Source organism: Elaeis guineensis, chromosome 5 (assembly GCF_000442705.2).
Source record: "Elaeis guineensis isolate ETL-2024a chromosome 5, EG11, whole genome shotgun sequence".
Lineage (NCBI taxonomy): Eukaryota > Viridiplantae > Streptophyta > Magnoliopsida > Arecales > Arecaceae > Elaeis > Elaeis guineensis.
In genome coordinates, this window is record NC_025997.2 from 39928911 (window position 1) to 39946169 (window position 17259).

At 48.5% G+C, this 17259-nt stretch overlaps 1 protein-coding gene across 4 annotated transcripts in view; it reads right to left on the bottom strand.

Annotated features, from left to right (window-relative positions):
- Positions 1–16474, bottom strand: part of LOC105047124 (phytochromobilin:ferredoxin oxidoreductase, chloroplastic) — a 34883-nt gene extending 18409 nt beyond the window's left edge. Inside the window, exons 1-2 of one of the 4 annotated variants that reach the window (XM_010925937.3) lie at positions 16200–16469; positions 12052–12171 (exon numbers count right to left, since the gene is read on the bottom strand). In XM_010925937.3, coding sequence (XP_010924239.1) covers positions 12052–12171; positions 16200–16292 — 213 coding nt within the window. In that variant the 5' untranslated portion in view covers positions 16293–16469. Of the gene's footprint in view, positions 1–12051; positions 12172–16199 lie in introns of all 4 variants that reach the window. The other 3 variants (XM_010925935.3, XM_010925936.4, XM_073257913.1) reach the window with 3 other exon arrangements.
- Positions 16475–17259: the final 785 nt, after the last annotated feature.

Genomic DNA, 17259 nt, shown 5'->3' on the forward strand with positions numbered 1-17259 from the left:
GATCAACTAGAAGGTTCATTACTGAAAGACTTTTGGTTCACTCCATAGTAATTTCACAAGTAGCTTTGTCTGTGATACCATTTTTCATGTTGCCGTCGAATGGTGTAATGCGTGTGATAAGTCCATTAAAGCTCCACAACTTGTTTACCATATATTATGTACTTTTTGATACCTCCAAGGAACCATCATTTATACATTCCTATCTTGCATCAACATTATTGGTGCAAAAATCCGCCTGCGTCGGAGAAGCTGGAGTCGAAGGAGTCGCGGTCGCCGCCGGGACCTACAAAAGAAGTCTAAACCGGAGTTGGGGTTGCTCCGACAAGACCCTCCGACACTCAAGTCAGTTTTCTGCCTCAACAAGAATGGAGTGCTCGAACGAAAATTTTAGCAGAGTTTTGGGATAGAAATTAGAGCTTAGAGAATAACGCATCTGGGGCCCCCCTTTTATAGGCAGAGAGAGCAACGGGTTGATAGCGACGTTTGTAACCGCCTAGTAGTGGGCCGCTCGAGGCCAGGAAGAGTTTATTATGAAGAGTAATGGGGGGAGTCGTGGCTGTCACAATGGCTCGCCACGTGGAATCTGTTGCGGAGAGTGGGGCGGCGTCCGTTGTCACGACTCGTCAGGGAGTGGTGGAGCCGTGCAGAATCCGTCGCAGGAAGTGGAGCAGAATCGTGGCCATTACTGCGGCCTGCCGCGTGGAGCCTGTTACGGGGAGTGGTGGAGCCGCTCAGAATCCGTCGCAGGAGGTGGAACAGAGTCGTGGCCGTTACTGTGGCCTGTCAGGGAGTCCAGGCCTGTCGGCTGAAGCTCGGTTGAAGCGCCTGGCGGAGAGAGGCGGCTATCCATCTAAAAGGAGCTCGGATGTTGCTGGCGGACCGTCTACCGTTGGGTGCCTTGAGCGTTAGTACTATAGGCGAGGGCCATTTGCTGTAGGAGCCCGGTCAGAGGCTTTCTGTAGACGAAGTTCGATTTCTGTAGGAGTCCGGACGAAGGCTTCCTGCAGCCGGAGTCGGGGGCGAAGTCCGGCTCCCGTAGGAGTCCGGACGAAGTCTTCCTGTAGTCGAGGTCGGGGACGAAGCCCGACTCCCGTAGGAGTCCGAACGAAGTCTTCCTGCAGTCAAAGTCGGGGACAAAGTCCGGCTCCCGCAGGAGTCCGGACGAAGTCTACCTGCAATTGAAGTCGGGGACGAAGTCCAGCTCCCGCAGGAGTCCGAACGAAGTCTATCTACAATTGAAGTCGGGGACGAAGTCCGGCTCCCGTAGGAGTCCGGACGAAGTCTACCTGCAATTGAAGTCGGGGACGAAGTCCGGCTCCCGTAGGAGTCCGGACGAAGTCTTCCTGCAGACGGAGTCGGGGACGGAGTCCAGCTCCCGTAGGAGTCCGGACGAAGTCTACCTGCAATTGAAGTCGGGGACGAAGTCCGGCTCCCGTAGGAGTCCGGACGAAGTCTTCCTGCAGACGGAGTCGGGGACGGAGTCCGGCTCCCGTAGGAGTCCGGACGAAGTCTTCCTGCAGACGGAGTCGGGGACGAAGTCCGGCTCCCGTAGGAGTCCGGACGAAGTCTTCCTGCAGTCGAAGTCGGGGACGAAGTCCGACTCCCGTAGGAGTCCGGACGAAGTCTACCTGCAATTGAAGTCGGGGACGAAGTCTGGCTCCCGTAGGAGTCCGGATGAAGTCTTCCTGCAGACGGAGTCCGGCTCCCGTAGGAGTCCGGACGAAGTCTACCTGCAATTGAAGTCGGAAACGAAGTCCGACTCCCGTAGGAGTCCGGACGAAGTCTTCCTGCAGACGGAGTCGGGGACGGAGTCTGGCTCCCATAGGAGTCCGGACGAAGTCTACCTGCAGACGGAGTCGGGGACGAAGTTCGGCTCCCATAGGAGTCCGGACGAAGTCTACCTGCAATTGAAGTCGGAGACGGAGTCCGGCTCCCGTAGGAGTCCGGACGAAGTCTACCTGCAATTGAAGTCGGGGACGAAGTCCGGCTCCCGTAGGAGTCCGGACGAAGTCTTCCTACAGACGGAGTCGGGGACGGAGTCCGGCTCCCGTAGGAGTCCGTCCGTCCGTCGTGAAGAATCTGGTCGACGCTGGATGGGGTTTATCCGTCGGCAAAACTTGGGGGTGTTGCGGAGGCTCGGCCGCCAGAGAGGTTCGGAGAGATGTCGCCGAAGGCCGAAAGTCGGTAAAATCCCCGGAGGGTCACTCCTGTCACGAACTTCGGCCGGGGAGTATTTTATACCCAACACCAGTCTCCCTACTTTCGAGTTCGAGTTTCGAATGAAGTACAGAGAAATTTTCACAGCCGAAGTCGTTTCCTTGAATTCTGCACACGACCGCCCTCGAAAATCTTGGCATTCAATGCGCGCGTGCTGGAGTCTTTTTCCAATTAGGGCAATCCGAAGAGTCCTTTTGGAATTCCCCCCGGAGCGTAGTCCTAAGCGCCACACCATAATGGTCCCGCTGGCAGCTAGCCCTACGTCACGGTGAGTGGGACACGTGGCGGGCGCAGGTGGACTTAGGGACATCCGCCACCATAACTGCGCCAGGCCCCGTCGCTTATTTAAGCCCCCTCCTTCTCTCCAGAGGCTTCACTTCGCCTGAGAGTTGACACATTTCTTCTGCCTGAGAGTTTAGTCACTCCATCGGCGCCCTTTTCGACTCTAAGCACTCTTCGCACCAGTCTTAGCCATCTCCACCGGCTCTCCGCCGCCTTCAGTCTTCCGAGCCCCTTCGAGGGGTTCTCCCGCCGGGGCTTCTGCCCCGGTGGCTAACTTCGAGAGGATGCCACGGATCAAGAGGAGTAGGAGGGGGAAAACAGCGGCCTGCGAATCCTCCGGCTGTCGAACTGTCACTGAGGGTTCCCACCGCCTTAAAGGGGGCTCGAAGGAGAATTCCTTCAACAACAGGGATTTAATAACGGAAGCAACCGGTGAGCGCGTTCCGCCCGAGAATTTCGTAGTTGAACGGAGTGACACCGGTCAAGGGGGCAGAGTTGTCGTCACAGGCGGTGGCGAGTTTCTTGACGTCGTCAGGGCCGAGGGACCAGAAGCGGTCGGCGCTGACAGTGGGACAGTAGAACTTGTTGCGGGGATGGTGGAAGTAGCGCATGCCGACCTTGCCGAAGTACCTAGGACGGTGGTTGCCGTGGAGCACACGGTGGTGGTGCATGCCTCCGGCGTCATCGCGGCCTCCGAGGTACTTCCGGTTCTTTCCGATGCAGGTCGTCGTCGCTGCTGCCGTCGCCGTCGCTGCCCCTTGAATTCTATCCCTCCCTTTTCCCCCTAGGGTTGGGGTTTCGGTGATGGAACGGAACGAGGCGGGGGGTGAGAGCCGAGGGATTTATCACACGCACTGAAAAATGCTGTCGAGAAGGACGGAACCGGGAGGAGAAGTCGAAAGCTTGAAGTGGTCCCTAATGTGTTCCTTCCGAGTCTTGTAGTAATGTTGTCATTTTTTTTTTTGTGTTTCTCGGCCCTCAGGGTCTTGTAACGTAATTTTGTTAATCGAGAATGAGAAGGAGATTTTGTTACCTTGTCCGCACTTTGCGTCAAATCGTCGCCTGCCGAGCTTCTTTCACTTGCTATTGTTATTGTTGTATTCCCCTCCTCTTTCTCTTTTCTTCTTCAGCTTAAGGGCTCTGTAATGCATATTTAGTAAATAACATGAGAAGGGGATTTTCAGCTACCTCTTTTACTCACGTGTTGAATTGTCGTTTGCCGATCTTCCTTCGGCTTTTGCCTTGCTCGGTATCGATGCTATTCGGAGGTACCCGATCACCGTCGCATTGACCCGTCTCTCTATCTGTGGTCGCTGATTTGTTCGGGACCGCTCGAGTTTGACGTCTCCTTTCAGAGTTCGAGCCCGAAGGTCTAAGCTTCTCGTCGCCCCGAGGAAGCCGTCTTATCCTTGACCCGTGTCGAGAGCCCTTTTGGAGGCCGGGAATTTTGGTGAGAACCCCCATCCTCGCCGAGACAAGGTTCCCTGTGTTTGTAAATTGTTTTCCAGTTGTCGCTGATGTAGTTCGTCGCTTTCCTTTTTAACCCCTCCCCTTTCTCTCTTTTTTTTTTTCTTTTCTCGAGTGGGGGTTTTCCCCCTGCTCTTAGTGGGGTCGTGGGAGCGCGGAGGGGTTGCTGGAAAGGTTCCCTTTTTCTCCATCCGGTCTTGAATGACCAGACCTTAATTGGTGTCAGGACGAGGTTCTTCCCCTATTTCTGACGTAATCGATTTCAGCTCTGGTTAGGATGAGGTTCTCCTCTTGTCTCTAACAGGGCTATGGAGGCACATATGGACGTTGCAGGGCCTCTCCCCCCATCCAGTCTAAGTGTAACCGGACCTTCTACTTTGCTCAAGTTAGGACGAGGTTCCCTCCTGTCCCTAACGTGGCTGTAGGGGCACATATGGGCGTTGTAGGGCCTCTCCCCCCATCCGGTCTAAATGTAACCGGGCCTTCGACTTTGCTCATGTTAGGACGAGGTTCTCCTCCTGTTCCTAGCATGGTTGTGGGGGCACATATGGACGTTGCAGGGCCTCTCCCCCCATTCGGTCTAAATGTAACCGGGCCTTCGACTTTGCTCATATTAGGACGAGGTTCTCCTCCTGTTCCTAACATGGCTATGGGGGCACATATGGGCGTTGCAGGGCCTCTCCCCCCATCCGATCTAAATGTAACCGGGCCTTCGACTTTGCTCATGTTAGGACGAGGTTCTCCTCCTGTTCCTAACATGGCTGTGGAGGCACATATGGGCATTGCAGGACCTCTCCCCCCATCCGGTCTAAATGTAACCGGGCCTTTGACTTTGCTCATGTTAGGACGAGGTTCTCCTCCTGTTCCTAACATGACTGTGGGGGCACATATGGGCGTTGCAGGGCCTCTCCCCCCATCCGGTCTAAATGTAACCGGGCCTTCGACTTTGCTCATGTTAGGACGAGGTTCTCCTCCTGTTCCTAACATGGCTGTGGGGGCACATATGGGCGTTGCAGGGCCTCTCCCCCCATCCGGTCTAAATGTAACCGGAACTTCAACTTTGTCGAGGCGAAGTTCTCCTCCTGTTCCCGATACGGTTTGTTTCGATCGTCCTGTTGATATAGGCTCGTGCCAAGAGAGAAGACATGTAAATGTAAGACTTTTATTTAAAATAAAGTTATCGGTAATACATTCGTAAATTTTTCGAGCTCCATGATCGCGGGAGGTCTGCTCCTCCGAGCTCCTTGAGGTAATAAGTTCCGAACCGGACTACTTCCTTGACTTCGTATGGGCCTTCCCAATTTGGGGCGAGCTTCCCTCGATCCTGAGGTTGCGAGACAGCGGCTCATCGAAGTACTAAGTCTCCTGCTCTAAAGACTTTATTTTTGACCCGGAATCATAATAACGGACGACTTTCTGTCTGTAGGCTGCCATCCGAATTTGAGCTACCTCCTGCTTTTCTTCCAGTAAGTCGAGATTGGCTTTAAGACCTTGCGAATTGTGATGTTCGTTGAATGCCACGACTCGTGCCGATGGGAGCTTGAGCTCAATTGGGATAACAGCCTCCGTGCCGAAGGCTAGAGCGAAGGGGGTCTCCCCCGTGGGTAGTCTTTGGGTAGTTCGGTACGCCCACAACACATGGTAAAGTTCATCTGCCCAAATTCCCTTCGCCTTTTCGAGCCTTGTCTTGATCCCTTGCAGCAGAGTTCTGTTGGTCACTTCGACTTCGCCGTTCGCCTGAGGATGGGCTACCGATGTGAAGTTGTGGGAGATGTTTAGGTCTTCACAAAATTCGATGAATCTCGCTCCCGCGAATTGCCGCCCGTTATCAGTAATTAGGATTCTCGGTAGGCCAAACCTGCAAACGATTGACTTCCAGACGAAGTCTTGCACTTTAACTTCCGTGATTTTCGCCAGCAGTTCGGCTTCGACCCACTTGGTGAAATAGTCAATTGCTACCAGGAGGAACTTCCTCTGCCCTGACGCCACGGAAAAGGGTCCAAGGATATCCATTCCTTATTGCGCAAATGGCCATGGGACACTCAAGGGTGTAAGCTTGGTGGCGGGCTGTCTCTGGATGTTGGCATACCTCTGACATCGGTCACATTTCCTGACGTATTCAATGGAGTCACGGTACATTGTCGGCCAGTAATACCCTTGGCAGAGCAACTTATGGGATAAGGATCTAGCCCCCAGATGGCTTCCGCAGATTCCCTCATGCACCTCCCATAAGGCGTAGTCAGCTTCCGAAGGCCGGAGGCATTTTAAAAGGGGCAAAGAGTATGATCTCTTGTACAGCTTGTCATCATAAAGGATGTACCGGGAGGCTTGATTTCTGAGCTTTCGAGCTTCTTTTGCATCATGAGGGAGAACCCCGTCCCTGAGATATGCCACCAGTGGGTCGATCCAACTGGGCTCATGGTCAATTTCCATCACGGGCCACGATTCTTCCATACTTGGACACTTCAGAACTTCAAAGAGAACACCCTTGGGCAATTTAGTTGGAGCCAACGTAGCCAGCTTGGAGAGAAGATCGGCCCTGGTGTTTTCCATTCTTGGACCTGCCTGATGTTGAAGCTACTAAAGGCGGGGATGAGCTCCTTTACCTTTTCAAGATACTTAGCCATGCTGTCCTCCCGTGCTTCGTAGTTTCCGCTGACTTGTCCCACCAATTGGGAGTCGCTGTGAACTTGGAGCCGATCTGCTCCCAATTCTTTGGCGATCCTCAATCCTGCGATCAGAGCTTTGTATTCCGCTCCATTGTTTGTTGCGGGGAATTCGAAGTGCAGAACATACTCCGCGACGATTCTCTCCGGACTGATCAAGATCAGGCCCGCGCCTGCACCCGACATGTTGGAGGATCCGTCCACGTAGAGGGCCCAAAAGCAATCAGGGGGGTCTGCTTTTTCTTCGGAGGAGTTCGGTCAGGGCTCCAGGCCGTCAATTTCATCCTGTTCAGGTTCGGCCTCCTCTGAGATAGTGCATTCTACTATAAAATCTGCCAATATCTGAGCTTTCACCGCCGGTCTGGGTCGATAGTTGATATCGAATTCTGTGAGCTCAATCGTCCATTTCGCTATTCTCCCGGAGGCATCTGCTCGGTGGAGAATTGCCTGGATTGGCTGGTCGGTGAGCAACGTTACGGTGTGCCCTTGAAAGTAGGGTCGGAGCCTCCGGGCTGCAATCAATAGGACATAAGTTAGCTTCTCTAATTTAGTATACCTGGTTTCGGCATCTCTCAATGCGCGACTGATGTAGTAGATCGGCCGTTGAATTTTTGCTTCTTCCTTGACGAGAACCGCTACGAGAGCCATAGGGGAAACCGCCAGGTATAAGAACAGCTCCTCTCCAGGCTTGGGCTTCGCTAACAGCGGAGGTGAGCCAAGGTAGCTCCTTAGTTCTTCGAACGCCTGTTGGCACTCAGTGGTCCAACAGAAGTCCTTCGACCGCTTGAGGGTTTGGAAGAAGGGCAAGCATCGTTCGGCCGACCTCGCAACGAAGCGATTCAGGGCTGCCACCCTCCCTGTAAGGCGTTGAACCTCTTTTATCGACTTCGGGACGACCATCTCCTGGATGGCACGAATTTTCTCTGGATTGGCTTCGATCCCGCGCTCTGATACCATGAAGCCCAGGAATTTCTCCGAGGTCACCCCGAAAGCACACTTAGTCGGGTTCAGCTTCATCTTATATTTTCGGAGGGCACCGAAGGTCTCCTCGAGGTTGGCGACGTGGTTGATGGAAGATTTGCTTTTCACGAGCATGTCGTCCACGTAGACCTCCATGTTGCGGCCGATCTGCTCCTTGAAGATTTTGTTCACCAGCCGCTGATAGATCGCACCTGCATTTTTTAGGCCGAAAAGCATGACCCTGTAACAGTAAAGACCACGGTTAGTAATGAAAGCAGTCTTTTCTTCGTCTTCTGGCGCCATCCTGATTTGATTATAGTCGGAGAATGCGTCCATAAAGGTGAGAAGCTCATAGCCCGAGGTTGCATCCACCAGTTGATCAATTCTGGGCAGAGGATAGCTGTCCTTCGGGCAGGCTTTATTCAGCTTTTTGAAATCTATACACATCCTCAACTTGCCGTTTGCCTTTTTGACTAGGACGACGTTGGAAATCCAGTCAGGATAATTGACTTCTCTAATGAATCCGGCTTTCAGGAGTTTGTCCACTTCCTCGACTATCGCTTTCTGCCTCTTCGGTGCATGACCTCGGATTTTTTCCTTCGTCGGTCGATGCTTCGGATCGACGGCCAGACGGTGTTCCATGACTTCTGCATCAATCCCTGGCATGTCTGCTGGAACCCAAGCGAAAACATCCACATTCTTCCGTAGAAAATCAATGAGCTGCGTCCGCACCTCTTCCCCTAGGTTGGAGCTGATCTTCACCACATGTTCCGTATTCCCATTGTTCAAAGGGATCGAAACTAGGTCTTCGATTGGGCCGCCCCTTTCCTCAGCGAGATCGTCGCGGGCGTCCAATCCATCAACCGGACAGGGATCAGATTGGTCACTTCTTTGCAAGGCTATGTTGTAGCAGTGTCTGGCCAGGGCCTGGTCTCTCCTGACTTCTCCGACTCCCTGGTTAGTAGGGAATTTCAATTTCAAATGATAGGTTGACACCACGGCCCGGAGAGCGTTGAGGCCAGGTCGGCCGAGGATAGCGTTGTAGACTGACGACGCCTTCACCACCAGAAAATTCACCAAAGCCCTGGATTGTCTTGGATATCGACCAGCAGCCACAGTCAAAGTTATTACCCCCTCCACCGGGACAGCATCACCGGTAAACCCTACCAAGGGGGAGCTGATCGGCCTCAAATGACCGTCAAGGATGGACATTTTCGAGAAGGCGTCGTAGAACAAAATATCGGCCGAACTTCCATTGTCGACAAGAATGCGGTGGACATCGTAATTAGCTATATTTAAAGAAACTACAACGGCGTCGTTATGAGGAAATTGAACTCTCCGAGCATCTTCTTCAGTAAAGGTTATGGATTCCTCAATTCTTTGTCGCTTAAGAGATCCGACCAATACATCGGTTGTTCCCTGCCGGGATTCTCCCGAGATGGTGTTGGCGAAATCCGTCGGAGGTCGATCATCGGAATGCTCCAGGCCGACTGCTGTTGCCGGAGGAGGAGCCTGGGAGACCGGAGATGGGGCCGGGGCTTGCGAAGCTCGCTGAGACCTGGCCGCGGAGACCGTTGACCGCCTGGAGGATGCCCTTCGGGGAGGCATCAGGTGGAGGCCAGGCAGAAAACTGGAGGAGAAGATATCGGAGAAGATGACCGGAGGCGGTCCCATTGAGCGCTCCTTTAAGAACAAGGGTACTGCGAAGACACTACCCTTCCTCTAGCGCCAATCCTGTTGGTGCAAAAATCCGCCTGCGTCGGAGAAGCTGGAGTCGAGGGAGTCGTGATCGCCGCCGGGACCTGCAAAAGAAGTCTAAACCGGAGTTGGGGTTGCTCCGGCAAGACCCTCCGACGCTCAAGTCAGTTCTCTGCTTCAACAAGAATGAAGTGCTCGAACGAAAATTTTAGCAGAATTTTGGGATAGAAATTAGAGCTTAGAGAATAACGTATCTGGGGCCCCCTTTTTATAGGCAGAGGGAGCAACGGGTTGATAGCGACGTTTGTAACCGCCTAGTAGTGGGCCGCTCGGGGTCAGGAAGAGTTTATTATGAAGAGTAATGGGGGGAGTCGTGGCTGTCACCATGGCTCGCTACGTGGAATCTATTGCGGAGAGTGGGGCGGCGTCCGTTGTCGCGACTCGTCAGGGAGTGGTGGAGCCGCACAGAATCCGTCGCAGGAAGTGGAACAGAATCGTGGCCATTACTGCGGCCTGCCGCGTGGAGCCTGTTACGGGGAGTGGTGGAGCCGCGCAGAATCCGTCGCAGGAGGTGGAGCAGAGTCGTGGCCATTACTGTGGCCTGTCAGGGAGTCCAGGCCTGTTGGCCGAAGCTCGATTGAAGCGCCTGACGGAGAGAGGCGGCTATCCATCTGAAAGGAGCTCGGATGTTGCTGGCGGGCCGTCTACCGTTGGGTGCCTTGAGCGTTAGTACTATAGGCGAGGGCCATTTGCTGTAGGAGCCCGGTCAGAGGCTTTCTGTAGACGAAGTTCGATTTCCGTAGGAGTCCGGACGAAGGCTTCCTGCAGCCGAAGTCGGAGACGAAGTCCAGCTCCCGTAGGAGTCCGGACAAAGTCTTCCTGTAGTCGAGGTCGGGGACGAAGCCCGACTCCCGTAGGAGTCCGAACGAAGTCTTCCTGCAGTCGAAGTCGGGGACGAAGTCCGGCTCCCGTAGGAGTCCGAACAAAGTCTACCTGCAATTGAAGTCGGGGACGAAGTCCAGCTCCCGCAGGAGTCCAGACGAAATCTACCAGTCGAAATCGGGGACGAAGTCCGGCTTCCGTAGGAGTCCGGACGAAGTCTACCTGCAATTGAAGTCGGAGACGAAGTCCGGCTCCCGTAGGAGTCCGGACGAAGTCTTCCTGCAGACGGAGTCGGAGACGGAGTCCGGACGAAGTCTACCTGCAATTGAAGTCGGGGACGAAGTCCGGCTTCCGTAGGAGTCCGGACGAAGTCTTCCTGCAGACGGAGTCGGGGATGGAGTCTGGCTCCCGTAGGAGTCCGGACGAAGTCTTCCTGCAGACGAAGTCGGGGATGGAGTCCGGCTCCCGTAGGAGTCCGGACGAAGTCTTCCTGCAGTCGAAGTCGGGGACGAAGTCCGGCTCCCGTAGGAGTCCGAACGAAGTCTTCCTGCAGTCGAAGTCGGGGACGAAGTCCGGCTTCCATAGGAGTCCGGACGAAGTCTACCTGCAATTGAAATCGGGGACGAAGTCCGGCTCCCGTAGAAGTCCGGACGAAGTCTTCCTGCAGACGGAGTCGGGGACGAAGTCCGGCTCCCGTAGGAGTCCGGACGAAGTCTACCTGCAATTGAAGTCAGGGACGAAGTCCGGCTCCCGTAGGAGTCCGGACGAAGTCTTCCTGCAGACGAAGTCGGGGACGGAGTCCGACTCCCGTAGGAGTCCGGACGAAGTCTTCCTGCAGACGGAGTTGGGGACGGAGTCCGGCTCCCGTAGGAGTCCGGACGAAGTCTACCTGCAATTGAAGTCGGGGACGAAGTCCGGCTCCCGTAGGAGTCTGGACGAAGTCTTCCTGCAGACGGAGTTGGGGACGGAGTCCGGCTCCCGTAGGAGTCCGGACGAAGTCTACCTGCAATTGAAGTCGGGGACGAAGTCCGGCTCCCATAGGAGTCCGGACGAGTCTTCCTGCAGACGGAGTCGGGGACGGAGTCCGGCTCCCGTAGGAGTCCGGACGAAGTCTACATGCAATTAAAGTCGGGGACGAAGTCCGGCTCCCGTAGGAGTCCGAACGAAGTCTTCCCGCAGACGGAGTCAGGGACGGAATTCGGCTCCCGTAGGAGTCCGTCCGTCGTGAAGAATCTGGTCGACGCTGGAGGGGGTTTATCCGTCGGCAAAACTTGGGGGTGTTGCGGAGGCTCGGCCTCCAGAGAGGTTCGGAGAGATATCGCCGAAGGTCGGAAGTCGGTAAAATCCCCGGAGGGTCACTCCTGTCACAAACTTCGGCCGGGGAGTATTTTATACCCAACAAACATAAAGCCTGATCTAAGCTGATGCTAACCAAGTTGGATGAGCCTACTGCTACTAATCCATGGCCATCCTCAAAGATTTCCCCATCCCTTGGAAAAGTGTAAAATAGGATATATCATTTCCTGTTATCCCAGGACAAGTATATATAAATGTCTAATACTCCCACAGAAGTTGGTTGACTTTGCAATCATATCTTTTTTTCCCGAAATCTTCATTTTGTAAGTTGTTCGTAAAGATTTACATTGTATATAAGCTAGATATATAGCATACATATCACTCTATTACAATCTTACTGTGGAGATCTAAAGGCCCAAGCTATCATTTTGATTGCTGAATCAAACATTTAAAAAACATTGCCAGAATAATCGAATGGAATATGTGATTTTGCTTGAACTGGAAGAATAATAATGACATTGGAGTTTACTGAAAACAAACCATGCAAGCAAGTAAAAAAAAAAGAAATTTAAAATCAGTATACCTTCATTGCCTGACTTCCTTCAACAGTCAAACTACGAAGAAGCCTAATTTTGGGGGCAGAAAATGAAAGTCCATGAAGCATGGTCGTGTCATCCTTGGTCTTGATGGATCTCAATTTCTCCTGATACCATTAAATGAAAATTAAACTTGCTGTATCAAAATTTTCAAAAACACGCAGCTAAATAAAGGAGGATAAAAGAAGGTCAAGAAAGTGATGTTTATCATAGGTAGTGACAAGGATCATGCACAATCATTATACATTTTTAAATGCAATTGTAGAATGGCATGCTGCACGGAGTAGATCAACCATGCCAGCCCAAAATCTAAAACAAACACCAAACAAAAAAAATTTGCAGAGAATTGCAAGAGCAAAAAATAATTGTGGAAGAAAAAATTGAGAGAGAAAAATAAATTTATTCAAAGGAGAATAAAAATCAAAACATTACAAAGATGCCTCACGAAAAAGTCTCCTCATGCACAGATAATATCTTCTCTCTCTTTCTTATCACCACAATCTTCCACACAGTTTCACACTATCTTCTACATGGTTTTCCATGTATAAAGGAGACACCAAAGATTTCTTTAAATAGAGCACCACATAAGTGGGAGTTTGACTCCTATTTTAACTCAAAAACCGAAAATTCACTAAAATACAAACTCTACCAACCTTTTGAAGGAAACAATTAAAAAGAATAGCACTAGGAATAAAATTCTAAAGTCATCAAAACTAATGACCAACTACAAATTGAATCCTAATTGGATTGGAACTTGACAATGAATCTCAATACTCTCCCTCATTGTAAAGTCCATACCGACAATGCTGATTTTGTCAATGTCTTGAAACGTCATGGTAGCCATCGGCATCATCGCCGTAGTAATAATAATATATAACAACTTGATAAACCAGTAATTGAATAATAGAATCCTTTATTGGCTCGAACAATAATTCTTTTATGGGCTCATCCTCTTCAATGCATGTGTCGAAGATAATGATATCGTGTAGCACTTTCTTTTAGCACTAACTCTACGATTACGATATCGAGATTCCTTCAAACATCCGACTTTTGCCAACGAATATTAAGTTACCGGTTGCAATAACTTTGAACATCAGCCAATACATACACATAAGTAAAATCAAAAATAAAAATTTGATTATATCCATGTATCTTCACTTGAGGAATTTCAAGTATCTGCACACAATTGGCTTCTACATATGGAATCAAATCTTCATGCATGGAGACTTCTAGCAATGTAAATTTTGGAGTAGCTTCAAGATTAATTAATGTACCAAGAACCTCGTTAACCACTAAAGAACAATAAGAATCATCTCCAGCAAATATATCTTCATGTTGTTTGATCTCTAAACCTACGGCAAAATTAGTCAGCTTTTCATCCTTATGGCTGACCAAATCTGTACATGAACCATTTATATCTTGGATAGCTTCAACATAATACTCCACATGATTTGACTCCTCAATACAAATCTCCATAACTGGATCAACTACAGCATCCTTTGACTTTTTCTAAGCAATTTTAGAATCAATTGATCCTTCAATTATGATTTTTTTTGAACTTGATGCAATATCTACTTGATCAAACTCCTCTTGCTCCAGATTTCCTTCTGAACTTGATTGATCCTCAAGTTGATCAATCTTGCTATACTCTGAGTTTTCTGAAGTTAATCCAATTCTAGCCAATCAAGCTCTCCATGTTTCAAATATTTATCTTTAAACCAATTTTGTTCTCCTTTTAGATCTTTGGAAAAGTCTGAAATCGAAATCCACTCTTAAGATAATTTTTGTTTGTGATTTCTCACAATATCAGAATTTGAATAGACAACCGCAAGAATATTCCATGCATCCTTTGACTCCTTTACATCTTGAATACGAAGATAAATTTTTTTATCAACTAAATTTTAAAGAATCTACATTATCTTTTTGGATTTCAGATTTTTTATTCTCGTAATCTCACCTGTTAGCATAGTCTTTAACTCATCCAAAATATCTCATAAATCTTGTCTTTAAAATATGACCTCATAGGAGCCTTCCAATATGCATGATAGGTGTTGTTCAACTTACGAAGAGAAGTGGTGGTAGTAAAAAAAAAAAATATCTTATTGATGTTGGTAAGATCAAGCATCTCATAATTAAACCCATTCATAAAGACAGTAATAGCATCGACAATGATGATTCATCCATATGCTTGCACTGTTGCACAACGAAGTACTAGAAACTCTTCAACCATGCCGAGCTATAAACACAGGAACCACCAATAATCAAGTTGCCACTCTAAAAAAATCATGCTCTGAATAAATCTGATCGAGGCCGCAAGCCGCAAACCGCTCAACCACTCTCTAAGCTTATGGCTCTATATGACTTAGAGCCGTAAATATCAAAACCTTCACTCTGATACCATGTAGAGCCACAGATACATGGACCACCAATATCAAAATTTTAGCTTTGATACCATGTAAAATGGCAAGCTATATGGAGTAGATCGACCATGTCAGTCCAAGATCCAAAATAAAAATCAAAAAAAAATATTTATAGAGAATCATGAGAGAAAAAAATAATTGTGGAAGAAATAATTGGAAGAGAAAAACAAATTTATTCAAAGAAGAATAAAGACCAAAATTTTACAAAGATGCCTCGTGAAAGAGTCTTCACATGTATAAATATTCTCTCCTCTCTTTCTTTTCCCACCACAATCTTCCACATGATTTTACACCATCTTACACATGGTTTTTCATATATAAAGGAGACACCAAAGGTTCCTTTAAATAGAGCACCACGTGGGAGTTTGATTCCTACCTTAACTCAAAAATTGAAAACACACTAATACACAAACTCTATCAATTTTTAGAAGAAAATAATTAAATAGAGTAATACTAAGAATAGAATCCTAAAATCATCAAAATTAATGACCAACTAAAATGGAAATCCTAATTGAATTAGGACTTGGCAATGAATCTCAATAGCAACTTGATGCATCTAATTTGTTTTATCTAAAGCCGATTCTCTGTCTCTGATAAGTTAACTACCTCCTATTCATTCTTCTACCTTCCATCGCATTATGTCATCACTTAACTTTCAATCTGAATTCGAGGGTGCCCCTCCTCATTGCAACTATTTTATATTCGAAATCAGCAAATAGAGATACATGGAGCCATATGATGGAGAAAAAGTTTAAAAAAAGAATCTACATCAAATGTTGTTCAAAATCAAACAAAAGAAAAAAAATACATGTTGCACTAAAGCATAGAGAGAGAGAGAGAGAGAGAGAGAGAGAATTATCGTGTGATATCAAACCAATGTATTAGATGGATGGTCATTAGATGAAGCACAGTAAGCAGCAGGATAGACAGAAGCAGAGAGGTCGAAGCACAGAGACAAACAAATGCACACTCCGGAGTTATAGTTTGATAAAATGTATGTCAATATTATGGATGACACTGGCAAACAATTTAATCTCTTAGCCTAACCACATATTCACTTCAAAGATCCTCTATTTGAAACTGGAAATCCTACTTCTACAAATTGTCAAAGTTCTGTATTGGAAAACTGTCTGCAAATTATATTTGCGTGGGAAGAAAGAAAAAGCGTCATAGCAGCTGCAAAAATCTGCAAATCGATGCACAAAACAGCTTTTGATTTTCAAAGGTTTGTTAACACTGTATGTTGCCATGAAATACCAGCCAAACAAGCAAGCAAGAGAGAAGAAAAAAACAAAAATTATCGGCCAGAACACAACAAAAAGAATGGTAAAGAAATCAGAGCCACCGTTTCCATCTAAACTGGACAACAAAATGCCCAACAGAATTCCAAAATTAGAAATCCCAGAACAAAAAAGAAAAGCCCTAATTTAGCCCCTAGTGACAAGCCTATTTTTTCGCGTGAAAGATACAATCCTGTCCCTGACCCAAATTCTCGTGGTATATTTTTTTTTTTTAAAAAAAAAAAGAGAATGGCACCAAACAGGATAATACTCGACACTTTGTAGCAACCATACGAAGCAATAACCACCAGAAACGAAACTACAATCACAAAGAGCTACACTAAAGTTCACAGGAGGAAGAACAAATGAAAAAAATAATAATAATTAATAAAGAATAGAGAGAAGGGTTTAGGAGTTGGTGAGGGGGGAGGAGACCTGGGAAGGGAGGGGAGTGAGAATGGTGCGGCGTTGGGTCTCTTCCAGCGCGATGTGCACGAATTTTTGGTACGACAGGGCAGAGAGATCCATTGGAAGAATAGAGGAGATGGGATACGAGCACTTTCCAGAGTGAGCGGTGCGCGCTTCTCTGGAGCTCTCAAATGTTCACCATACCATACCTTGGATAATACAATCTGGGGATCAAGTGCCGGGCCTAGCTTCGGCTTCGGTTAAAAATAATCATATATCCACTTCTAGTGGGCAGGATATCATCTGGAAATTGGAAGTGGAGCTCATATCCACCATTAATTGACGATTGGAATGTAAATATGTACATTATTTGAATATGGAAAATGTTAATGATCACCTGCTAGATGACCGATTGGACAATCGGTCCGACATGGAAATCGGTGATTGGCAAAGCGATAAGGCTCGACTAATACAAGTGACCTCCACATGTACCACACCAATTTTTGAGTACCACATTAGCTATGTGAACTGAGTAGTGATCCGGTGGATGATCCAAAGCAATACTCTTTGGATACTTGAATTATTAAAGTAATTATCTATATTATATATACAACGACATGGATTAGACATGTTATGATAATATCAATATTTTTTTAAAATATTATTAAGATATACCGACTGACTCCTATACGTCGACTTATCCTCGAAACGGTCCGACCGACGTTCGACTCTATCCACCGGACAGATAGACGACTCCGACAATGACTGCCGATAATATCTGGCCAAAGATATGCCGACCAAACAGATCAATACTGTTTCCAACCGGTCGAATGACCGAACAACCGAACCCATATCATCGACCTACTGTCGGGGGTGGCAGCCAACGTCCGACTCCCACGAGGCACCAGATCAGCCGACGGTATTTTCGAGTCATCGCCCGATGTCCCGACAGCCGAATACCGATATATAGTCGGCCAACCCGCCCAAACGCCGTACAACCACTATGGACTGTTGTCCTGTCGAGGACATGTGGTACGGCCGTCCTGGGGCATTGTCTTGCCAAGGACATGGATTAATTCCAGTGACT